The 26,199-nt window shown below is 42.7% G+C and overlaps 1 protein-coding gene across 1 annotated transcript in view; it reads left to right on the forward strand.

The window, feature by feature from the left end:
* The window catches only part of LOC104404745 (zinc finger protein GLIS3-like), a 71,432-nt gene that overhangs the window by 40,569 nt on the left and 4,664 nt on the right, over window positions 1–26,199 (forward strand). The window contains exon 3 of the mRNA XM_010013264.1: window positions 23,297–23,458. Coding sequence (XP_010011566.1) covers window positions 23,297–23,458 — 162 coding nt within the window. The remainder of the gene's footprint in view (window positions 1–23,296; window positions 23,459–26,199) is intronic.

Genomic DNA, 26,199 nt, shown 5'->3' on the forward strand with positions numbered 1-26,199 from the left:
GAGAGGCCAACAGTAGGCTTTAGCTTCACAGGGCAAACCACAAATCTGAGAGGGAGATGTTCCCTACGGATAAGCGACAGCAATCAGAGCATGCATGACACAGTGGATAACACATTGTGTTTCAGTGCCAAGAGCAGTGTTCAGCAATGGAGATGGAAGATAGAGCCGCTTCCGAGATGACTTTTGATTTCACAGTCACTCTTAGAAGCTGTATTGATGCTGAAGAGGAGGAAGAGATGAAGCTTGACTTCACCACGCAAGAACAAGCAGCATATGTTAGGGCTGTGCAGTGATGGCTCTTCCACTGTTTCTGCTGTAAGCTCCATTTTTCAGGGGTTTATAACTTGCTCATAAAAATTTACTGCAAGCTGTAATTTGGCACACAGGGTTCCAGCCTGGGAGCATACTGCTTTTCTTATTTAAACTGCATTTGGTTTATTGACAGGCCTGTTTTCGGATTGCGAGAGAGTGACTAGTGAAATAGAAATCTAATTGTTTCAGAAACTTCCCCAGCCCCTTTTTAATAGTCTTTAGCCCCAAACCAGCTTTAAACATCTACTGGTGCCTTTGAGTCTTACAAAGAATTAAAGCTAGTTAAGAAATTCACGTTCAAGTAGTGGCTACCGTGCATATCAAGTAATTATACTTAGAGCATATACCCTGAATAATCCCAGTGCAGCTTTCCAGCTTCCTAGATGCAGAAACACAGCTGAATCAGAGATATGAAGCAGGGTGAAGTGAAGCAGTTAATGTAGACCTATCTAGCAGGACTGATCATGATTTGGGCCAGGCCACTCAATTTAATGTGTCTGCTCTTACAAAAGACACCAGAGATCTTGTGGATCAGCTTTTCAGGTACTGCCTTTCTCTTCTGGAGAATACAAGTAGGACTGAAAGCAGTTTTGCAGTTACAGTTTAAGCCATGGCTGTATTAAAACTTCTGATTTGAAAGCTGAGTCATGGATACACAGCTTATTGACTGTTCAGAGCTAGTGGTACAGGCTTTGCAAATCACAGTCGTGGTGCTCCTGAACACCACTGGATGCTAATCCTGGTCAGTTGGCCAAGCTGCTCTCCAGCCCCTGCCCGCCTGCAAACATCCTGCCCTTCCCTGTCACTCTTCTGTCACAGGCTGACCCCCCTTGTACAGTTCTTAACCCAGCCTTTCAAATGCCATGGAAGAACAGTTGAAATGGCAAAGCAAAGCTCTGTCCCACACTCCTATGAATGTAATTCTGCAGGTTGGAATTACATGCACCAAGCTTTTGAATTGTGGTTGTATGGTGGAAGTGTCACAGAAAATACCTCTGTTTTGTGCAAACCAGCTTTACGTATTCTTATTGAGTAAAAATATGCTAAATATCTATCCAGGTTTGCAGGTGATCCTTGTTTGAGAACTTGGGCCTGAGCAGGCTGATGTTGCACATACAGAACACTTCCCTGCCATGTCCTAGCACAGTTTTTGGATCTAAGCTGGTGAATTTGTTTTTCAGTATTATGGCCAATGTGAAGCAGTATCTTTTTTGACAAAAGAGATTTGTGAAAACAAAACATATTTGGAATGCTTTTGAAGTATCTTGCATCCATAGTGTGGTAATGGGAGAGAGGAGGGGAGATTGGGATTTTATGAATTCGACTGCTGCGGCCTCCTTGGCCTTTCACTGGACCCATCAGAAACTTGGTTCTGTCTTTACCTGTTGTAAATAGGCTCAGGCTCACCAGGTAAGTCCTGTTTCAGGCTTGAATTCTTTGTGTGGAATGCCAAAAACCCAAAGCACTGTAGCAAGGTGTCAGATGCAACTTTTCCCTCTTGGACCCAGGAAGAGTGAACTTACAGTCTCAAAAGGTGCTTCTACTATCACAGGGTATTTGTACTCTCATAAAGCTTAAAAGTGAACTTCTTGTTTGGCTGATCTCACCCTTTTGAGATTTATCTTGGCTAACTCAGGACTCCTGTTGCATCCCTGGGGATACAACTTTGAAACCTCCTTTAAAGAACCAGTTTGGCTCTATAGGTACATACCAAAAAGACCAAGCAAAGGCATTTTTAGACTGCGTGTGGTCACAGTACTTCAGCAAATCAAGTGGACACATTACTGCCATATCTCTTTCTCTTGGCAAATGCTGCCAGTGTTCTGGCACCCTGTCACAACTGTCCTCCACTGTTTGTGATCACTCTTTGTGATCTTCATTATGCAGATTGTGGATGTGTAGGGATTCACCATGCTAATTTGCATAGCTAACATCAGAGAGGCTCTTCTTGAAAGGTAATAAATTACAGATGGTATAGTCTCTATAGATTTATGTGGGAATGAGCAGTGCATTTGCTGTCTCTTTTACTCAGGGACTGTTACTGCAGAGAAATTATATGGACTAAACCTTTAGCACTGATGTGCTGGAGGGACGAGAGTTGGTTACAACTCAGCACGGCGGGAGGAGGGAGCACGAGGAAGCGGCAATGGGCTGCTGCTCTCCAGGCCCTTCCTGCCCCAGTGGTCCTGCCATGTCCACAGCCTCACAGCCTTCACACCTAGGGCTGGCAGGAGGCACTGGCCAAGGAACCATTGTCCTGGAAGGGCAAATGTCCGTGTGCCTTCTATGGGTGCGAGAGGCCTGGAGAGCCAGCACAGCTACTGGGGTGAAGGAGACACGGCACACACAAACCAGCCTGTCCTGCTGAGGAGTGTCTGTTCTTGCTTCTGTGGCGGCTCTCATGAAGGATCAGAAACAGTCTCACAGACCCCAGCACAGTCTGCACCATCCTTGTGCCACTTCCCACCTCCTCTGGTCTCTTTGGGAGGACACTGCTCTAGGAGGGAGGGTCAAGCTGCGCTGGAGAGGCAGAGAATTAAGACAGAATGGGCATTGTGTGGCAGGGGCTGTCATTGCCAAGGGGCTGAGGGAGTGTAGAGAGATAGTGAATGAGAGTGATGAGAAATTACTGTTTTAAAACCAAAGAAATGAAATGGCACACAATTGTGCTAACACAGAGCTGAGATTGCCCAGTGGCTAAACTTACACCTTTGACATTTAGGACAAGAGGATTTCTGGTGCCAATTATCCCTAGCTCACTCTTCTAAGATAACACAGGGGAGGACAGGGATGTGCAGAAATTACTTAGCAGTATTGATCTCTATCGAGCCAGGGGAGAGATTTAGCTGCAGATTTACATGTGAGTCTCAGCTGTTTAACACAGCCCCCCATTTTATTAACAAACAGAACAAAACCAGAAACGTGCCAGCCTGAAGCTCAATTAACCTAGATCTGAAGTTACCTGCTGACCACTTGTCTGTTCTGTTCTGGAACAACCAGATCAGGTAAGCACAAGGATCTGGAAGCCATGGCAAAAAGTTTGTGTGAGTCAGAGTGAGAAAATACATTGTTCACACAGACTCCAGTGCAGGCTCAGCTGCCCCACAGGAGCTGGCAAAAGCCACTGGGCATTGTTTGCCTGCCTTCTCACTGCCTTCATCACCCTAAGAACAGCTGACAAGCTGGGATGGTCCGTTCCCACAGTCAGGGATATCCTGGGCTCTTCTAAACCTGGATGGTCAGCAGAGGGGCAATGTGGGGATGTTACTCTGCAGGAACTAGTTGCTTAAGGCAGCCCCGTGGGTATAGGCATAGTGTTTGAGAACTCATGGTAAGGTGATAGGGTTTGTTTCCATGGGCAAACCTCAGCCATTGTATAGGTTTTGTAAGTAGAGGTTTTGTTCATTGCAGCTCACGTAGCTTATGTTTGCTCTATCAGAAAAGCACACATTCTGCACAGGTGCTGAGTGCAACTTCCAGCGTTACGGGCCATTGCATAGAAAAGGCAGAGAGAGGATGGCTTTGCTGAGCACTCCTTTCTGGTTTTCAGAGCATGAATTATGACCCTCTTCACATTTTTGTTTTCCTCTTGGCTTTTGGACATTTGGCGTCTTCGTGCAATGCTGAGAAGAAAGCACTAAAAGATTTTGTCAGCAAATACCAGGGGCACTCAGAATGCTGTTTATCTGCAAAGATTTATGTTGGGATAATCAGATGCTCTCTCGCCCTCTGTGTTAGTGTATGGAATGATAAACGTGATCAGGGCATTTTTTTAAAAGCTCAGCTGACATTGCTTATCTGCACCAACCAGAGGATGTGATGCCTCATGTCTGTGTACCTGTGAAATGTAAGCTCTTGAAAATGGATGGAAATTGTAGGAGTCATAATCACTTATGCTTACTAGAGTCATTTCAACAAGTCTGAGATTGTTTCACCAAGGCATAGGTCAGGCTGCTTGTCTGTGGACACTGTTTGAAGGGCATGGAGGCTTCTGGCACAGAGAAGAATAGAGAGATGGTACAGAGCTAAGCAAGGATGACAGCATTACAGTGAGATGCAGTTTTACTCTATAAATGGCATTTACTTAAGAGATTGGAAAGTGATTCTTCATGCTTCCGAGTAGCGCCCTGCAACCTTGGCTGGGCTCATCCAGTAGCAGCAAACATGGTTAAAAAAGTTCTCCCTGGCTGTTCATTCACACACCAGGGTTTGAATGTTGCTCTCCCTTCTTTCCATTATTTGTGTTTATGGAATGTGCAGTTTGAACTGAACAGATCTTGATTAAAATGAATGTTCTCGAGTTTTGACTCTGATAAAGCGACTGGTCTGGTTCACAGCATGGCTCTGGAAACACTTGTCTTGGCTGAACTGGGAGCATGCAAAACAAAGTAGGAATGAGCAAAAAAAGGTAGAAAACAGTGGCAAGAATTCCTTAAGTCAGTTTTGGTACCAGAGTGCCTGCTTTGTGACACTGGGCCCTGTGTTCCAGTGAGATGACACATGATGAGCACACCTACACTGGGTTTTGGTCATACTTTGTATGTGTGACAAATACAGCTGAGTTTTGTTCAGTGCAGCTCATCCAAGTTACCTTTACTCTAACAGAAAACTGCCCTTCAGCATAAGCTGAGAATGACTTCCAGTGTTATGGGACATTGCAGAGGGGGCAAAACCAGGATGGCTTTGCTGGGCACTGATGTAAGAACAGCGTTAGTGGATAAAACACAGTATCATGTACCTAATGCTCTAAAGTTTCTCCCTCTAGAAGTCACATGGAAAGAGGCCTTTATTTATGACATCTTCTTGTTCCCTTAGTCATGATGCTTAAAGTAAATTACTGCATGCCACTACATCTAGTGACCATAGAAGAGTGCTGGGGTGCAGCTCCATATTTTGATGCTATCTCAAGTAATCAGCCTGATGTTCAATATTTAATTAAAAGCAGAAAACTTGATACAACTAAGAGACAGGGATCCAAAGCCCTAAGAATGGTGGCCAGCCTGATACTTCTAACATACTAATTGACAAATCTTGCTTTACAGCTGCATCTGGGACCAGTCTTTATATGTCCTTTATCTCTTTAATTCCTTTTGCATGGAACAAAACAAATTGTAAATGAAAAACACTGGCTTATTGTATTCATCTAAGGACATGCTAATTGGAAATGATTGCTTCATACTGGGCTGGATTCAAAAATATGTACATCTCTCTTTCTCTCTTTTACACATAAATCCATTAAATACTTGTGTTGAAATAGGAATTATGAGGTCAGAGGGAAGTGAGATAAGTAAACCAGAGACAGGCACTTAAGAGGTATCCATACAATGGGCAAAATTCCTATGCCAGCTCCAAGATCTTTTGGCACAGATGTGATTGATTGGCAGAATCTACATTTTCATTACAAGCAAACCAAACCAAAACAAAGTTTTGAGCCTTTAGGTCCACAAAGATAATTTGGAAAACATGAACAAGAAATTACTTTTTAAATCAAATCTTGCATTTTCTTAAGCACACTTAAAGCTACTAGGGAAGTGTTGTGTGGGTTTGGGTTAAGATGTGATGGAAGAATTGCTTGTACTTTCTTCAACCAGTTCAGTTTCTTTCTCAGTGAACTTATGGTAGAGAAAAAGGGGACGTATGAGAAACCTTAGTAAGGAGATTTTAAAAAAAATCTAATTATTTTTAATAATTATCCATATTTTGGACTAAAATGTACAGGGATTTTTTCAGGTTCTATCCCCTGAATACCTTAGTGAAAACCATTTGATTACTTCAGGTTTGGGGTTTTTTTGGGGGGCAGACGATTGACAAAGGATGAAATATGGGGTCTTGGGTGAAACGGTTTAGTGTAAGGTCTCCCTGCCCATGGCAAAGGGGGTTAGAACTGGGTCATCTTAAGGTCCTTTCCAGCCCAAACCATTCTATGATTCTATGTTTGTTGCATGCTGGTAGAGCCAATTTGAAGGATTAAAGTAAAACGAAAGACTAGTTAATGTTACATGAACCAGAGTACTACATCACAGATCGCGTAGGGCCCTTGTGTTATAAGAGCAGACACTTTTGCAGTTAGGAATGCTGTGCACACAAACAGAGTATAAAGTCCCATACACAACAGTAGATCAAAGAATAGTGGTAACTGTATGTTTCACTTGTGAACTGTTTCTGACAGATCACAGATGCACAGGGATAGGCTCCTTCGTGGCTAAATTGCCAGTTATTGAACAGTGGCCAACAGCAAAAAGTGGGTCATAACGACTTTTCTTTCCTAAGCAAGAATTACATGGGTTTATGTTTGTCATCACCATTATTATATTGCCATTTTCATCCTAGATCACCTACCCAGCATTGGAAGGGCATGAAATTTGGCCAGCATTATGTTGTGCCTAGGACTGAGAGTTTACCAGGTTTTCACAACTTCTCAGCTGGCATGAAAAGCAACAAAAAGTGAAGTTTTGACTTGCAGTGCTCTCCGCCTCCAGGTCTCCTATTCCCCCACAACTGTTAGCATGTATTTGGAGCTGCACTGTTGTGTTTGGCATAAAACCTTTTTGGTTTACTTTGCTTATTGTCATTTGAAGATATCAGATGAAGTGTCAATGGGTTTGCATCTGGGACAGCTGTGTCAACCTTACTGATAGTCCAACCCCACAGCTTAAGGGGACAAGGGCAGAATATCGCAGGTGAAGTGAAAGTCTGACTCTCTGCTCTTCCCATGCTGGGCTATTTGTCAGTGATTTATATACAGAAGAGAAGAGAGCAGTCCTGTGAGTTAGTACCTGATCATTTGAAGAAAGGATTCACAAAACTTGTTTTGCTACAGAAAAGCAAGAAAGATTAGTGACTTTTCAGAACAACCTGCAAATGGATACAATAATTACATGCTTTGGTGAAAGCAAAATCATTTCTTTTCATTATTCCTACTATCAAACTTGGCAGCACACTCGCTCCGAGCTGTTCCTTCTTCATCCCTGTGAAGAAAGTTCTCTTGGTTGAATGAAACCAGCAGCTACAGTTGCTTGATGCTGCTATTGCCCTATCTGCCTTTCAGGTCATGGGCTGAGCTGGCCTTGCAGCTGACTATCAGTCTGTCTGAAACCAGTAGTGGCGGTGGTGGAAAGAGAAACATGGTGGTTGTGCACAAGGAGCAGATCTTTGGAGTTGAAACTGCCAATTCCAGGCTGTTTTTCAGAGCAGACCTGTTGCTGATGGCTCTCCAGGAGGTCAGTGTTCTGTGTGTCAGCCCTGCCTGACATAGCTGTGCTGGTGCAATCACAGAATAGCTCTGAAATGGTCTTGGGAGAATGGTTTCTGTTCTCATCTGCCTGCTGTGGGAATGTACCCTTTCAGCCATGGCTGCAGGACTCTACTTTCCTCTTTGTTGTTTCAGCCCTGTGTCAAGAATGTTTTACATGCTGACAGAGCTGATTTTAATGCAGGGTAAGGACTCTTAAGAAATGGTTGCAAGCTTAATTAAGGCTTCAACTGACTGCTCTGATTCATTGTGCTTTGCAGTGTGACAATCCAGCTGATTCGCAGGGAAGGCCAGTCTGGGGGAGAAGATGATTTTACCCAGAGCTCACAGAGGTTCTCCTCAGTTGGCCAAATCTTTCCTGTGCCCTGATGAAGGGTCACTTCCTACTGACATTGACATCGTTTGCCAAAGTTTGGTGCATGTGGCTTTCAAGAGTGAGTGCACAAATGTGTCTGTGGTAACCTGCCAGCGTGATCCTTTGTGGCTGAGTATGTCCTCTGTGGTGGTGGTGTGCCAGGGCATGCTTTTTAGCTCAGAAAGCCTGCGGGTTGAACTCCTAAGTTTAAGAGCTGTGATTTTGTCATGGTGAGTTTTGAGGGAAAATCATGTGTTAGTTATGGTAAAAAATGTCAGTGGGGAACCAAACAACGTAACAGAAAATCCGGGTGTGTTTTGTGCTGCCTGACATGGGGTATTTAAGTACATGGACTTGGTTGATCCTAGGCAGAACTAGGTTCACACATCAAAATCAGTAACATGTTATTCATCGTAAGCAGGATTCAGAGGCAAAAGGAGCATCCTGTACCCGTTTAATCATTTCTTTCATCCTCATCCTGGACTCTAACTTTAAAATCCTTTCTGTTCTGTGGGTACAACCTGCCACACGAGCTGCTCAGCATTTGTTTGCCGTTCCTGTTGCTCTGTTTTTCTTGGTGACCCCACAGTGCAAGCAAAATAGTGATTGCAGCTGACTCTGTAGAGACCTGACTGTTCCATTTCCTTAGCTGAAATCATTAGGTTTTATCTCCTCAGACCCTGCCTTTCCCTGCCTTCCAACCCAACCAGGCTTTGGTCTTGCCTTCCCAGAGGTCATCATTCTCTTTGTTGTCCTTCCAAACCTTATTGTCTCCACTAAATTGAGTACAAATTTTGTCCTGCCATCATCTGTTCAGCTGGGAGGTGCCACAGAATTCACAGGGGCATCTCCTGGTTGTCTGTTAGACCTTTTAAGCCTTACTGCCTCAGGAGCTCTCCTGATTTTATTGTTCTCTAGGATCTGCCAGTGGTCTAAATGTGTTTCTTGTCTAAATGTGGGTAAGAGGCATCCCCCCAGAATGGCTGGTTAATATGACTTGAGGAGACTGTGATCTTTAAAACGTTAAAGCTGTCTCCCACCAACAGTAGGTAAGAAACTCAATAGTACCACAGGCACCTCCTGTTACAACAGGTGACAGTGGCCAGCAGCAAGTGCTTCACGACAGGTATGAAAACTGGAGTAGGCAGATGTGATCACATAATACTCATCTAAATATAAAAGGAGTGGTAAGCTCAGAAGAAGGAGGCTTAATATCCTTCCCATAGAGTTTGCTTCAACTTTGACAGTTGCTAGACATGCATAGGTCCAAAAGTTGTCTAAAATGCACTTTCTCTCCACATCAGTTCCCCACAGCAACAAAATCTGAAATCTCCCATGTCCTGTGACTAAATATTCCTTTGGCTGGTTTTAAAGTTACTATCTTTTAAGTTAATCGCACGCCCTTCCATTCCTTCCTGTGCCAGACAGAAGAAAAGATCCCATTGTATTTTCTCTTACAGCTTTATTTTAGAAGCCATTCCAGAAGTCATCTTTTCTCTCCTTTTTAAAAAGAGTGGTCCAGCTTTTTCAAAGCCAGCATTTTCATCTACGCTGCTGCATTTGGCTAAAGAAGCCTCTGAGAAGTTAACCCTACACGTCAAGTGTATAGAAACCCTTGGGCTGTCCCTTAGTGAGTTCTGGGTAGCGCTTTTACTTGCCTGGGCTGGTTGGAAGACGTCAGGAGATTGATGAGGTGTAGTATTTGGCTTTATACAGCTACTGGCTCCTGGTGAGGATTAGGAAAAGGCATTCTAATGGTGATGAGCCATTCTGAACTTCAGAGTCCATCACACTGGCTGTGCTTTAATGGCAGGTAAGCTTGTTCACGTAGCTAAAGACATGGTTTTGAACACCTGAAGGCACCTTGATTCAGCAAGGGGATAGTATTTGTGCTACTTGAACCTAGTCCTCTGTGTTACTCTGTCACACTGCCAGCCAGCAGCTCAAGACTCAGCTTTTAAGGCAGTCTTTTATAAAGATTTTCTACTGAAGGAGGCAATAGAGTTTCCCCAGCAGTTCAAGAGTTTAGTGCACGGATGCATCATTGTGTGTGGCCACACATACAAGGGCTTCGTAACCTGTTACATTTACTATGTGGAAGAAGCACAACTGTATGTGAAAAGCTGATGCTACTGAGTGGTTTCAGAGATAAATTTTTCAGGCCAGGAATGTTTTGAGAATGGTTCTGTTGATGTCATATCATGTAATTGGTGAGATCATGTGTATATAAAACTCATGAGAACAGGGAAGACTGGTAGGCCCACTACTCATGCCCCTTTTATTTTCCTTGCATACATTTTCCAACTGTTTGTTTCCAAATGTTTGCTTATTTGCTCTTTTGCTTCTCTGGAATTAGGGTCTAATTAAAAAGGCACCAGCCTGCAAGATTAAATTTCGAGTTCTTATTTCATATGCTCACTTTTGGCAGTGAGAAAAGAACACAGAAAGCTCACAAGAAGGAACATGAGGTTTTTTGCTCCACACAAAACATTGATCTGTGGCTGGATGGAAAGAAGAGCTGCATCTCTCCATCCCCATGGGTCCTGGCATTTCCAGGGCTGCAACCAGTGGGAGAGGACTTGGAGGGAGCTACAAAATCTCCCTTCTGATCCCAAGGGTAAAAAGTGGAAAAGAAAGTGGAGCAGTGCTAGGCAGAGGCTTTCTCCTCATGGCCTCCTGTGCTCAAGGCAAAGCACGTCCCTGCTCAACTGTCATCCCCTTGGGCCTGTGGCATGTCCCTGCACTATGTAGTGCCCATGCAGGAAGCTTGGCACCACCCTTGCTGTGGCCTATTCCACAGCTGGAAGCTCACTAACTCCTGCGTCTGAACTGATGAACTGTTGTGAAAGGCAGAAGTGAGCCCATGGCCCACGTTGTTCAGGCTAGTGTAGATATGCCACAAAGAACCCCTTCCCATTAGGCTTCTCTTTGTAGAGCAGCATGGAAATTTGATGCATGTACCTTTTCTTTAGTTTCTGGCCACAATTCTTTGTGGTCAATCTGGAGAGACTTTACATCCAAAGAATGGCTTTTGTGTTGAGAGCCTGGCTATCTTTTTCAATTGTATTAGCTGGTCTAATAAAAGGTATTATTTCTCCTGGCAAAACTTTCCTCACTGTCATTAAAGTATGTGTTTGTTTGCATATGGAATGTTGAGGTTGTTGTGGACATTTTTTTGGGGTAGGAGAAAATAACAGGGCTTTTAAAAAATGATGGTAGCTTTTGGAAAGGTTCTAATCATTCATTAAATGCAAAAGTTTGTTCTCCTTTTCAGAGAACTCATTGTGGTCACATAGATCACTGTGAAATCAAAGCAAGTTTACTGCAGAACTCATCTCTTGCACAGGAAAATAAATTGTGGGGTTTATTTTTTTCTTGATTATGAGGTGGCTGGAGAAGAAATACAAGAGGAAAGAGAGATATTGTAGATTAGATTAACTCAGAGTTCCAGCCTTTGTCCACACAGAGTATCATTTGCTAAAGCAGCATGGAAGTGTTTATCAGAATTCTCTGTGAGTAGATGATGAGCTAAACCAGGCCAAAATCTTGGAATCCAAAATAATCTATGAGGTTCTGATGTGAAGGTAGAATTGGAATAAACCCAACAGAATCTTTTCAGAGTTTAAAATGAGAGACAGGGAAAGAAAGTTCTCTCCAGAAGACTCCCAAAGCAGAGCAGTGTAAGAGCAATGAAAATTGGCCTTTCCTGTTCAGCTGTATGAAGAGCAAGGCTGAGACTGTTCTTGCCTGTCGAGTGCACACTCAGTGCAAGGATCTCAAGGTGCTTTAGAGAATTAAAACCCAATGAATTAAGGCTCAACACAAGCCAAAAAGACCCAAATGTATTTATATCCTCATTTTGTAAATGATGAATGAGTCACGGAGAGGACAAGCATTTAAAGTCTTGCTTTAAGTTTGGAAATGCAGTTCTGTACCTGCTCAGACTGGAGGTTGTACATTGCCTATGCCCTTGAAATAACCTTATTCATCCGCACCTGGAAGTTGTTCTCCATCCACAAAACCCGGTGGGGATATTTAAAGCCAATTCACAGGTGTCTGAACTTTTACATATAGAGGTGTGAGACTATTTAAAACATATGTGCAGGTGTTTACACTGCAAAGTGCAGGAGCAAGTCTGTGCACATCCAATTTAGGTTTCATGTTGAAAGACAGGGCTACCTTAAAGGGAGTCCAGGAACAGGTGGCAAGGTCGGCATGTTCCCAACTATATCAGAAAGGAGATAAACCATACTATAAAGAGCTTATTTTTATACTAGATAAGGTAAATGCTGGTTGCTTGTTTGACGTTACAGGGTTTTTTTCACACATTTATGAGTCTATTTCAACACATAAAGGTGCATTAGCAAAGTACCTGAAGATGATTGTGTGTCTGTCAGTCTGTCAGTGTTAACGGTTATTGGTGTTCTGCTGGAAGGCCTGATCCTCCAGAGCACTGCTTCTGGCTCAGTGGCTCTACACCAGTGACTGATCTGTTCAAGATGCTCTGAAAGTATCTCATGAGGCTCTTGGTGTTGCACAGTCCCTGCTAAGTAGCATTTCAGCACAGTCCCAAAGCGTGAAGGACTCAACTGTGCAGAGGGTCACCCAACTGCAGAACTTACCCATCTCCCCCAGCCAAGTACATGTCATACCCATTGCAGAGAGCTGTCTTTCCAGCTCAGCACTTCCTACACACCCAGCTGTCTCTGTTCACACTGTTGGGCTGCTGGCAGATCAAAAGTGACTCCTTAGGTACATCTACATGCACACAGGAGTAGCAGAGGTGCCCTCACAAGGGCTTGAAGTCATCCAGCACCTTCAACACATCAACCCTGGTTACTCTCCAGAGCCAGAAAATGCAGAGTCAGCATACAGGTATAAAAATGAAACCTCTTCAGGCCCTGGAAGGTTTGGCTTTGGCCCACGCTTGGCCCTGGACTCCTCATTCTGAACCTCCAGTGCAAGACTGTGGCACTTCTCTGGGTACAACTGTTCTTTGTGGTGCTGTTTGTACAGATCCTATCTGGCGCTCTGAGAACAGTGATAGGAGGCATCAACAGCTTTAAACCCAAAACAAACTCTTGCTATCAGAGTCGCAGGGCGAACTGTCCAACACAACATTGGTCTCTGATTTTATATTTAATTTTAGAGGCTGAAACTAAATGTTTTAATTTTATATTATTCTCAACATAATGCTAATTTGCTCCAGATGTCCACCCCGAGCTGAACGCTGCCATTTTGCATAGAAAGCATGTGCGTCAGTGATTTATTCCAAATAGCTTCTATTTTACTGCATTTCATTTTATTCTGAATGAAGTACTTAACAACATGTTTCTCTTTAAGAACCTTACTTAATCATATGGATATAATTTCTTCAATTTACGTTTTCAGTTCTTTAGTGTGGTGGCCACAGGGTGTTTCTTAACCTAGGAAGATTAAATGCACATGTTGAAAGCTGCTTATATTTGATTTTGAGGCACTTTCATTTCAAAGTCCTTTACGTAAGGTACAGAAGTGCTTGTGGTTTCCTGCTAGGTTACGGGATGGAGGTATAACTCTCGGGAAAACCTTGCAGATACCTTCTAAATGTTGGATAATCATGCATGACAATAACATAATTTCATTTCTTTCAAAACTGTGGTCTGCTGAGAGTGTTTAAGACTTTTTTATTGGGGTTCAGAAAGAAAAAAAGAGATTTGATTTTCTTGTCATTTCTGGGCTACAGTTCAACTTTTCAATTTAAAACTTATTTCCGTTGAGGTCCATTTCCAGTTTTCCCTCAAAATATTATCTTAGAAAATGCCTTTTATTCCGTTATTTATTTATTTATTTAGCAGCATATTAAAAATTACGTGAGACAGCTCAATGTGAAACTTTTGTTATTTGAGCTTGGCTCATTCAGCCATCCCTGTACATGGGCTGCTATTGGTCAAGTATGTCAGGAATGTCCTTTGGCAGCATCCCTGGGAGCTACGTCATGTGTGTAAAGCAGCTCCTATGAACAAGTCTGCATGGGTACGAGGCTGAGCTGAACCTGGGAAGCAAAGTCCAGGGAAGATTCTTCTCCTTTCATTGTCAAGCTGACCCTGCAGAGGCAGTTTGCAGTAAGGTAGGTTGCTTCTGCAGTGCTTCTACAGTAACACACCAGTTTCCTCAGGTATCAAAACTTGCTCTTCTTCCCTTTTAAAAATCATTTCATCCCTTTTCTTCTTAGGCTTTTAGATGGCAACCTATAACCACAGAATCTAAATTTCATGAGGTTTCAGCATGCGCACGGCTGCTTGTTCCCACCTGGGACGATGTTCACCCGTGTTCATTTACATTTTCTTGCTGCATTTTTGGCTTTTCATTTTTCAGAACGAACCTTGCTGTTACTCTACAATTGTATTAGTTTATGACACTGAATTGTTGACACAGCTGGTAGGGAGCTAAGTGCTGTGGTTTCACACAATAAAATTTCAGACAATATGTGTAGCACTTCTTTTTCATACGTATCATTTGAAAGCCATATGATTCACCAATATGTGTTATTGTTATCCACCCATGTGGGATACAATCTATTTTAAATTAGTGAAGTGACTTGCTAAACTCCCTGTAAACAATAAGACTGTGGGAAAACATTAAGTGCTATTCAGAAAAGAACATTACTATACTGCCTTTTATCCAAAGGATCCCACAGTGCTATAGAGAATGAAGGGACCTGGCACTGCTGCCATGCTGTCTGCTCTTCAGCAGAGCTCTTCTGCACAATAGTCTTTAGCAGGCAACTCCACCACTTAAAGCTGGAGTAGAGTTTGGTGAAGACTGTAACTGCCCACAGTAGTTCAGTGTGCTAAGGTGCAGTAGGTCACCGTGAGTGCAAAGTAGCAGTGGACTTTGGTGTGTTTGTTAGCAAAATCTTGATTTAGCATCTCCTTTGGAGGCTTAGGCACAGAATTCAGTAGAGCCCCTCCACAGGTTGGTGTGCATCAACCACTGCAACTGTTGGAGCACATGCACGTAGTGCACAGAAGTGGAAGGTGACAGGAGTGAGCTCAGCCTCTAACTAAAGGCATCATGTTCTATGGGATTTACCAGAGAGAAGGAGCTTAGGTAAGGACCAGTGCTGTGGCTCAGCTGAAACATGGTAGTCATTTACAAAGTGCAAGAACAGAACTGCATTTCCAAACTCAAAGACATGGAAAGCCAGGAAAGATGAAAACACTCCAAGACTTAAAATTAACGACTTTGGGTGAAATGAGAAGTTTCTCATTTGTAGGGAGGAGAGCCTGTTCTCTCAGAAAGAGATGTTCTTCTCCATGTTGTGTCCCTCTAGGTCTCCCAGTGGAAAGTCACCCTGTGGAATTCTGTTGTAGTGTGACTGGGGTGGGTCAGTGGGTGAAGGAGGGAGCCATGTCTCTTGAGGTTCTGCTCCACAACCAGGGCACAAGGGAAAGCAGAATAAAGTAACCAGCCCTGAGATGATAACAAGCTCCCACCGCATTGCATGATCTCTCTTTCCTGGTCAACCGCCAGAGCTCTTGTAGGGCTTTTTGCCAGAGCTCAGCTCTGCACATGCAAGAAAGTGCTGGGCGTAATCATGTATATCTCAGCAGATCCCTTGCCTTCCATGGATTACAGGGTGAACCCCGGTCTTCATTTATGGATAATCAAATTAGCCAAGGATGGCACAGGGAAAATGCCACTGAGTTGTCTTCTCCCTTGCCAGAAAGAACCTTGGATAAATTTGTTTGTTCTTCTCACTGTGCAAAAATGGATCCAGTATTGAAAATTTCACGCAACTTGTCAATCTGCAGGGAAACTTTGTTCTTCTTGGCTGATCTTTAGAAGCCACAATTTGAGAGAAAAACTCCATTATGTGCATGTGTGAGAAGGACAGTACCTTCTAAGATAAAAAAGCCACCTTATGGGACAAAACCCCAGCAACAAAGCTATCCACTTTGTGAAATGGACTTTGTGAGGAACATCAATGCTCTGTGTTGAACTACATGCAAAAAGTTATATTTGGAACAAAACCCCCTCATAGGTGAGTGGAGAGTTACCTTACTGCTAATTTTGATCTTTTCTAAGAGACTTTGGTTGTGGTTGTCTAGTTTAGTTAGCTGTGGCCAGCAATTTCCAACTGTGGATCAGTTTTCGCCCACAGGATTCTCCTCTGTTTGATGTGCCAAGGACATGAGCACTTTGTTAGCTGTGATGACATGGGACAAGCTATGACTGTAAAACATATTTATTTATTGGTCTTGACGAAGATATAAGCTGGGTTTCCAGGACTGAAAAATCAATAGTCTGGGGGATAAATGGGAAGTTGGGATGGACACTCACTGTTGCCGGATTACACTGTATCCGTTACAGACAGGGTTTAGTGTCTCAAATCTTCCTGTGGCTGGGAACAGGCAGAGCACAGACCTAATGCAGGACATTCATGGCTGTGGTGCATTGGAAACCCTTCCTGTTTCTAGATATGCTGTTGGCATGTTCCGAAGGCAGACTGCACTGTGTGCGGATCCTTCTCTTCCTTTGCTAGTTCATTAAAAAAAGAGGAAAAATATGGAAAAGGAGGGAAGTTTTTCATTTTGCTTTTCCATTTCAATGTTTGTTAGTGAATACACTCAGAGTATTTCAATTACAGTTGGTTCTAGTGTCTGATGCCAATGTAACAGCTTAAGATTGTTTGCTTAGTTCCTGAATGCGCACATTGTTTTTAGCAAACAGTTTTAATTTACATGTTTGTCCTGCCTCTCTTTGAATCTCCCATTGGATTCAGAATGTAAACCAGGGTAGGCAGTTTCTCTGCCATTCTCTTTGCAGATGTCTCCCATAGAATCAAGAGTGCAAAGTGCCCCTACACTGGGTACAAAAGGGTTGATGAATTCCCCAGCATGCATGAATGTCCTCTGCTGAAAGAGAGCGCTCAACACATTACAGGGACAGCTTACAGAAGCAGGGTGTGTAATTTTTAATAACTGGGATAAAAACCCTCAGTGACATCTTTAAAATATAAATGCCTTTTCTTGTTTCTTTTATTTCTTCCCCCTCCCTCTATTTTGCCTTTTCATCTCTTCTCCTTTCAATTCCATTAAGCTTCATTGTACAATAATGTATCGCAGTGGACTTTTTTCAATTATGTTTTTGATTTTTTCCTCCTTGTTACTATAAAACTCCAGATGTTTTGAGACTTCATGGTTCTCTGGATATTTTTTCCTTTATTTTAATCTTCTTTTGTAACATGCCACACATGTGGTATTTTGGCCTTTTAAGATGCTATGCTAATCAGCCAGAGAAGTTTTGGGGTGGGTTTTTTTCCTTCTTCTTTTCCTTCTTGCTGTTGTCCTCTCTAATTCTTTCTTCTTTATTTTTTTCCCCAACTGATTAGTCCACGTGAGCCATAATGGATTCTGCCTTTGTCCTGGGGCTGCATTACTTATCTTAGCCAAATTAAGCCTTTGCTTCAAACTTGCAAACTCTTATACCTGTAAGTAAGTAAACTATGAGCACCTATTCCATCTTGCATGGCAGTGAGATGCCCTCTGTACAGAACTGTTTGTAGTGGAACTGGCCCCCCAGACCAAGAGCACAGAGTGATACTTGAAGCTGTGACTAAAATGTGAACCAAAGACGTAGGCAAGAGGCAGTAAAGTCTCGGCTGAGATAGGTGTAACTTGGTGATGTGTGAGATGCAAACTGGAACTGAAACTTTTCCTCGGAAAGTGAGGTAAGACTAATGCAGAGGAACAAGTTTTTGAAGTACATGTTATAAACTGTGTTTTTGGCTAAAAAAGAAGATCTAAAAGACCTGGAGGGAAGCAGTTTAGTTTGCTTTGTGGCTCTCTGCTGGCACAGCTGGAGAGGGGTTTCGATTGATTTTGTCCAATTGTAATTTTGTCCCCCAAACAAGCAAATCTGCCTTCAGATACTGGAGCAGCAAAACATGTCCTTTAATTTCAAATAGCTTGCAAGCTATTCAAAAAATCCCAAATAAAGAACAGTTTCCCAATTACATGAGGAAATAAGGGGCCTGACATGTAGATTTCGGGGGGTGGGGGGGTCTCCTTTGCTTATTACATGTGACCATATGAGTTTTACATTTTGTTTTCTAAAATGTTGCTCCATGCAATGTTATTTTTGCCTGCAAGCCATAATAGTGTATTCAGTCCAACTGTAATGAGGTTTCAGAAAATTGTTTGGTTTCCAAATGACATATTTAGCGAAACCTTATGGCAAAATTTGTGGCTGTCATGCTGCTGATAGTAAAATATCCCCAACTTTCCTGCTTCGTTCTCATATGTTGCAGCAACTAAATGCAAGTACCCCTGTTTCGACAAATGTTTATCCTTGGGCTTGATTGAAGAAGGATTATGAGAAAGAATGCTAAGACTTGCAGTGGGGTCTTGTGAAAATGACAGGATGCTCTGATAGTTTCCCAGATACTTGGGGTTTTGCTGGAAAATGTATGGAAAGCTCTGTTTGCTCCCTGAAGTGCCTGACCTACTGGTACTAGAAGCAGCAAATCTATGAATATCGCAGTGCTTTTGAACCCTTTTCCTGACAGCTGATAGTTTGCAATTATGTGAGCAAGACTTTTGAGAGCCAAAAATGCCGGTGCTCCTTAGAGACAGTGTAAGACTCGGTGTCCATCCTGCTGAGCTGGTCTTCTGCACTCAGTGTGACAGCAGACCTTGAGAGGTGGTGGTAAAACTCACATTTAGGGCCAGATGTGCTCAGGAGCACAGGTAAAACTATCTTTAAAAATCAAAACCCAGAAGCCAGATCTAGGCAGCCTCTGTAGTCAGGCACCTAGCGAGCAGGATGGGTCCCACTGAGCTTTCTTAGCTGCTGACCCCATACTGGGAAGACCTGCCATTCCCCAGGGACCTGGGGAGCTCAGACAAGGCCATTCTACTCTTAGGCAGCACAGCGAGAGTGGAGCAATCCCATCTGAGGGGACACTGGCAGGCAGGTGGTGGGATTTTGCAGTCAGAGAAGTCTGTGCATGGGAATCACCTCGCATGAAAATCAGACCTGGTTGCTACTGGAAGCCTCATGACGGCTACACCTTGCATGGGTCAGGTCTTTGTTCTTCATGCATCCACAGCTCCTGGTACTGGGGGGGGGGGGGGGGGGGGGGGGGGTGGTCAGGAGACAGCCCAAAGTCTTGTGTAACTCATATGCTGATCAAACACCTCCTCCAGGATTCTCAGTGTATTAGTTTTTCCCAGTTTCACATTAGTTAGGAACTATGCAACCTGTCTAACAGCAGGAAGAAAAACAAGCCACTGGTATACGATGGGTTGATGTCAAACACTTGGCTGCAATTACCCTAAAACCCAACAAGTGAGCAAATGTGTTGCATTTATACATTTCTTTGCCCTGTTCCGAACCTTTTTACCCTTTCTTCTACACACCAGCAATTGCACAATAGTCTGGCTAAAGCCCTAAATGCTTTCTCTGTAATAGAAATAATAAACCAAGTACAAGCAATTTTTCCCCAGGCCTCAAATGAAGTATCAGGTACAAGTGTCACTTTGCAAACATAAATTGTTCAGACTGCAATAAAAAACCCCACAGCACAGCAATTGGCAGCTCCTTTTTCTGTTACAGGTATCTCCCATTATTGCGCTACCACAACAGGGAAAAAAAGCAGCTTCCAGCAATTGAAATCTGTAACTTTGAATCTGGCTGTATGAACTGGGATCCTTTAGGAAGCCGAGAGCTCAGTCCTGTGGGTTCCTTTTTATGTACACACATAGTTCTGTTGAGTTTTAATAAAACTCCTTGCGTGAGTCATGTTACTCATGCACAAGTATGTGCAGGATCAGGGCTTTACATTGTAGCTGCAAGAGAGAATTAAAAATTAATCCAGCCAGGAGTTAGCTAGAAAAAACCAAATCAGATATTTGGATTCTTGTGTTGGACAGAACAACCCATGTGCTGAACTTACTGACATCAGTAACAATTTGGGGCCCTGTATGCTTCCTGCCATGTCCCCAGCATTAGGCTCTCAGTGTGCTATAGAACACTGATGCTATTAAAGAGTGGTGTGGCTGTTTCCTCCCCCCCAGAAGGGCTACGTATCCTCACAGGATCCTTTTTCTCATAATATATTTTTCAATAAAAGTTCCCCAATTTTGTAATCAGTTGGGAAGAAAGAACATTTCACAATGTTCATAAGGCTTGTAGATGTTTTGACCAGACATAAGATTTCCTATTGATAGTATTAAATGCTTTGGAATGAAATGTTTTGGGTTTTCCATCTGTAGGCTGTCTGAGATGTCAGCAGCCAATATGACCTGCTCTTTAAGAAAAGGCAGCTTGTTTAACTGATCTTGCAGCAGAGAGCAGAGGTGTATATTAATGAGCTTTCTCTAATGGCACACTGGACCTATTTAGCACTACAACTGTGAAGGCTTCTCTTTCTCAGTCATAACTCATTTCCTAAGAAAATGTCAGTTATTGCTTCACCTTATGGTCTGAGCTGTTCAGTTTATAGTTTATTTCTTCTGATCTGTTCCACTGACAGATATTCTAGACATGACTGTGATTAAATAAGCTTATGAAAATGGTAAACATTTGATAATATAAACCCTTCGGGGAATATGCTGTTATTTCTGCATGGCGGCATTCTCAGGTGCATTCCAAGTATAACGTGGAAGCAAAGAAAAACCATTTTAAGCAATTACAGTTATTAGATTAAATTGTTTTGGTAGGAAAACTGGGATGTGTTGAGATTACTGTGAGATAATTCAGTGTTTTCATAAATACGCCTTTTAAATGCATGATGCTGCAGCAGTTCCGCTCCAGTGAGATTTTAGTGTAAAATGAAGATAACACATGTATTTCCATATGGCAGTGAGCTAATTCAGTCCTGTCAATTTCTACAACATAGTTTTTCCTGGTAGAAGCCCTGTTCTAAAAGCAAGTCATTCCCAAATGCAACAACTGCATCCTGCTACTTGCTGTAATCATGTGGCATTGTTTGGTGTCTGTGCGTAGCACAGCGCTGTCTGAAGCACACATTAACAACCTCGGAGTAAAAGACAAAAGTAGTAATTGCAATATAATTATTATTTTTATTGATGAACTTGTTTAAGAGCTCTGTTGACATTTACAGACTTTGAGGATCATGCAGTGTTTGTTACAGTTATCCCAGGCATCAAACATCAACAAAATGTTTAAGATTGTAGCATTAAGCAGTGGCAGATTGGGGCCAGATGTCTGGGAGATACTGTAAGTAGCCTTCTCAGCTGATCAAATAGCTCTTTACCATCCTAAAGCCCTTTCGAAATCCAACATGGTGCTTTGTAGTTGAAGCTGAGACACTTGTCTCAGCTTCATCAGGACTGATGGATCTTTCTGGAGGTTATTTGAACAGGAGAATGATCCATGACAAGTGTTGTCCCTCAGAGGCCCACACTGGGACCGGTACTGCACAGTACCATCATCAGTGACACAGTGGGACCAAGCGCACCCTCAGCAGGTTTGCAGAGGACACCAAGTTGAGTGGTGTGGTTGACACGCCTGAGGGACAGGATGATGTCCAGAGGGACCTGGACAAGCTCTAGAAGTGGGCCAAACTTCTGAAGACGTAGACTGCATCTCTCAGGTGATTCTGGTTCTATCAAGATAGCTGTGATGGGGAAAGATGGAAACCTGTACATAGCAGATAGTTGTCTACACCCATAGACCCACATACACCATTCAGACAGATTCAATGTGTGCCCAGGACAGTAGAATATTGAGAGCAGTAAAAGCCATAGTGATCCTTTCATGTAGGAGTGGCTGGGAAAGGCAGAAATTCAAAGTCTGCCAGGAAATGCTCTGTGTGTTGGAGTTCTTGTTGTGTTTAATCTGTAGTTTGCAGAGGTGATCTGCATCCAAAGACACAACACAGCCTGCAAAATGCAGCAAGGTGTGATGGCCCTTTCTCCATCACTAGTTAAAATTGCCTTTGTCAGGCACCAGCAGATCACATGCCTCCAGTTTACAGCATCTTCCAGGTTCCATCTGCATCTGCTCTCCCTTCCCATTCCTCTGCCTGCAGTGCTTGGTGCACCAGCTGAGTCAGGAGCTTGCATGCACCAATGCATATCACAAACAGAATGTGACGGGGATTGGCAAGGCGGTGGTTTCTGTGATGCCATCTGAGGGACCACAGCAGCGAGTGGATAGCTGCTGAACAAAACCTTGACTCAGCAGGAGGAAGTGACAAAGAACTCATTAATCTTGTGAAGGTCAGGATTTCACTCCTTATGAACAAGAATCATACAAAAACTCTGGATTCCAGGAATAGTGGGTTTAAGATACACCTATGTTCCTTCAAAGCTGTTAGTGTTGATGTGAACTGGGTTTCTCTAATGCATTCTTTGAGATGTCACATCATAGAGCAGCAAGGTTTTGTCTGTCTAGAGACGCTAGAAGATCTGCAGTGTCGTGAAGCTACAACCCAGAGTGGGTAAAGTATGTGCATAATAAGTATTTGTACATATGTGTAAGTACCTGGGTGCATCTTATGGCTTTGCTGGTGCATGGAAGTGCATTCATTCATTCACATGCATTTGTGTTGACCTGTTAGTTCCCAAAGCCCACCCTAGGGACAGTGCCTCCACTGCAGTTGCCTGTTGCCTGTGACACTGAAACCTAGCAGTGAGCAATGCAAAACACGCTTCCCTTGGCTAGTAGCTGGAAATCTTAGTTATTTATTTATTCAGATTTAATTTGAAACAGCTACTTCTGTTATGAATGCCATGCAGCATTTTATTACTAATGAAACGGGTGCTTAAGAACTCAGAATCGCTCAGGTTACTGGTTGTATAAATGCTGAGAACAGATCTGAATGATACAGCTGGTAAAGAAAAGGGTGCAGAATAACAGCAGAGTTCCTCTGGATTGCTCTTCAAATGGATCAGGTCTTCTTGTAATAGTCTGTACTCATCTGCTCCACTATATAGTATTTCAGACATCTGAAACCAGGTTCTAACCTGCCACAAATAGCTTCTGCTGCTCTCTGTCCACAGCAACTGATTGTTATTGCCCACAGTGGTTCCTGTGCCAGTTAACATCTAAGAGAACTCATCACAACACTTGTTCTTTCTTGAAATCTTCTGTTCTGACACCATGTCTTTAAGCGTTTGGTACTTCAGACAGAACATGTGAGATATTTATAACCCTTGTATTATTACTGAGCTACACACCATGTCTTCAGTGACAGATGAAATGAACAGCACAAACCGTTGTGTTTCATCCATAGATTTCAACACATGTTTGAATCTTGGTTGATTTATTGCATGTCCAACTTGGATCTTACACTGTTCTCATTGTGGCTGCACATGGTTTATTTAATAGTACTTTACAATGATTTTTTTTATGACATTTTCCAGTTTGAAGGGTGCAACAAGGCATTTTCTAGGCTTGAGAACCTTAAGATTCACCTCCGGAGTCACACTGGGGAGAAGCCGTACCTGTGTCAGCATCCCGGCTGCCAGAAAGCTTTCAGCAACTCCAGCGACCGGGCAAAGCATCAGCGAACACACCTGGATACCGTAAGCATGATTTCAGACTGGGAGCTGCTCTGAGTTTTCCAGTGCTCCTTGTGCACAATCTGTTCTGCAACTGGAGGGTGACTGTTCCTTTTCATGAGGAGCATCTTAGAAAAGTCAGCTACAGGCAACTGTATTTTGGTATTTAATTGTATGTGCTTTTAGAAGGTCTTGATCACAGAAAGGCAAATTCAGCTGGCTTACTCATGCTGAGGAACAAGTTACTCAGGATGAGTTCCTCAGCAAACTCTCCCATTGTTCTTGTTCCAGTAAGAGGAGGCAGCAATAGAGTAAGGTACAGCATGAGTGAAAGCTGAGTCACTGCTGCTGTACGGAATGTGTGTCATTGTCTTGCTTCCTGCTCTGTGTTGCTTCAGTAAAGTCTGTTCTGACTGAACACAAAAGCAATTCAGACGTCTCATGGAAGGTAGATGCATAGCAGGTTTGGGCTTAATTTTGTAAAGGTAAAAATATATCTGTCTTATAACTATATGAAATTTGTACATAGGAATCAACTGTAAGAAACAAATTCTTGTGTACAGTTGGTAAGTCCTGGCTCAACTCTACAAATCTCACTTGTCTGGCAGAGAAGATGGAGCCTGTGTCTGAGGCTCCAGTAAAATTAAATCACCATATTATGGTGCAAGAAAGTAAGTGGAGAACTTTGCAGAGCGGTTAAGTAAGTCCTCAGCATAAAGCTTGTGAAGAGTAACAGGCAGAGGTGTTCCTTTGTCTTTAGCAAAGGAGTGAATATATGGTTTAACGTTTGGCCAAGTGCTTATGGGGCAGAACTGTTGAGTTTAATTGATATTTACTTTTTAAGCAGTTACACATTTCAGACAGTGCAGCATTAAGGAATGTCTCATGTACATTATGCCTTGCAAAAACAAACAAGGAAGAGAAGCGAGTCAGTCACATTTTCCAAACCAAAGCACTTACAATAACAATGTTTTATTTATTTGAAAGTCAACCTGAGATATTTGAATTTGTAATTAGTTCTCAAACGTGTCTGTTTTGAAAGCGGATACACTAAATCGGGTGCAGTTTTGAAAGTGAACTGCTTGAATTGAATAGATGTAGTTTTTATTAGCCAAAGTCACAAATAAAACGCCACTTACTAGTTTTGAAAGAGAATTCAAATGGTTACTAAAATAAGCAAGAACTCTTACATCTGTTGTTCTGTGCATTACTGAAGACAAATCTCTTAACTTGCTGTTTTCTTTTCTTCTCCCTTTATCTCTGTCTTTATTATCTGAAATGCTCATAAATCAGGAAAAAGGTACAGTAATCATTTTCTACTAACTTTCTCAAATGTCTAAACATACCCTCCATGCTGTTCTGCTGCAGGTTCTTTAGAACTCTTTCTGTGGTCCTACAACACAGTAACTAACTTCTACTTACCTGGTGTAATGAAGTCCCGTGGTCTAATTTAGTGTGTTGTGTGCTTATGTGAATGTGAGAAGTAACAGAGCTATGGGATGCTGCTACTGTACAGACTGCACATTCCGTTAGCTCAGGGGACAACATAACAGCCGGGAATGTCAAAGGAAACAGCCATGAAGCTTTTCCAGGGCAGTCAGATTTTCATGTAGTTTCCCTATCACTAAGCAGACTGATTCCATCACTGATCTGAATGACATCAATGATTTAAAAAATACTCTGCTAGTTTCTCCGCTAAGGGATTTGTTAAAGTTTTCCATAGTTTTTCCTCAGGTGTCAGTTCCCTGTGTTCCAGACACTCTCAATAAATCTGCTTTGCCCTGTAACTTTCTGGGTAGGTGCTGTGTTAACCTGTAAGGTCATGAGTTGGTGAATGATTCTATTATTCCTTCAGAAATTTCCTGCTGGCTGGACAGAGCAGCCACACTTATCCTCTGGAGGTACTTACAAAGAAAAGGGGTTTATATAGGCTGCTTATTCCTTATTGAGTGCATTTGGAACTGGTTTTAAAGCTTCTCAATGTAGGTCACCCCATCATTTATCTTCTCCAAAAGGAGAATCTGTAAATCATTTCAGAGACTTACTGGTAGTTTGATCGAATCTCTACTAAATCATCTGGACGTAGATCCTTCTCCAGAACAAAGGGAACGTATCTGTCCCTGTGGTAACAAGGGCATGTCATCACCCCTCCAGGAGCAGAGCAACTTATTTAAAGGACCTCACAGTCACTTCTCCCCAAACCTGTGGGTTTTTTTTCCCTTTGTGCATCCCCTTTCTGAAACCAAGGGGGATCGAAGAATGTGACACTGAGGTCATGACAAACCCATTTTCTGCCTCTCGGAAGACACCAAAAGGTCTCACTGGTCCAAGTGAAAAGTCTAAAGTGGTGCAAGAAAACAGAATAAAAATGAACCTTCTGCTCCACTTTAAACCTCTGTGAGCTTTGACATGCAGCACTCTTTACTACGCTGAACTCAATGGTTACTAAATAACAAGCACTAGAGTCCCTTTGCTCAACTTGGAAATCACACATTCATTTGGAGGTTGTACTGTAACACAGAGATGGTGTTTCATGTGTTGGGAATAGGCATAACTAGAAGAACTTAGTGAGGCTTTCAGTCACTGCGACTCCAGAACCAGTGCTTAAACTGGAGCACCCTTATTCATTTATTTATACATTTTCCTATGAGAGGAGAGCACTGGAACTGCCTGCCCAGGCTCAGATGGTTTTCCCAGGAGGTAGTGCTCATACTGCTCCTACACACAAAACTGACAAACTGTGCCCCATGCCAAAATCAGCAGGA

Source organism: Nestor notabilis, unplaced genomic scaffold, assembly GCF_000696875.1.
Source record: "Nestor notabilis isolate BGI_N333 unplaced genomic scaffold, ASM69687v1 scaffold2854, whole genome shotgun sequence".
NCBI classification, from domain to species: Eukaryota; Metazoa; Chordata; class Aves; order Psittaciformes; family Psittacidae; genus Nestor; species Nestor notabilis.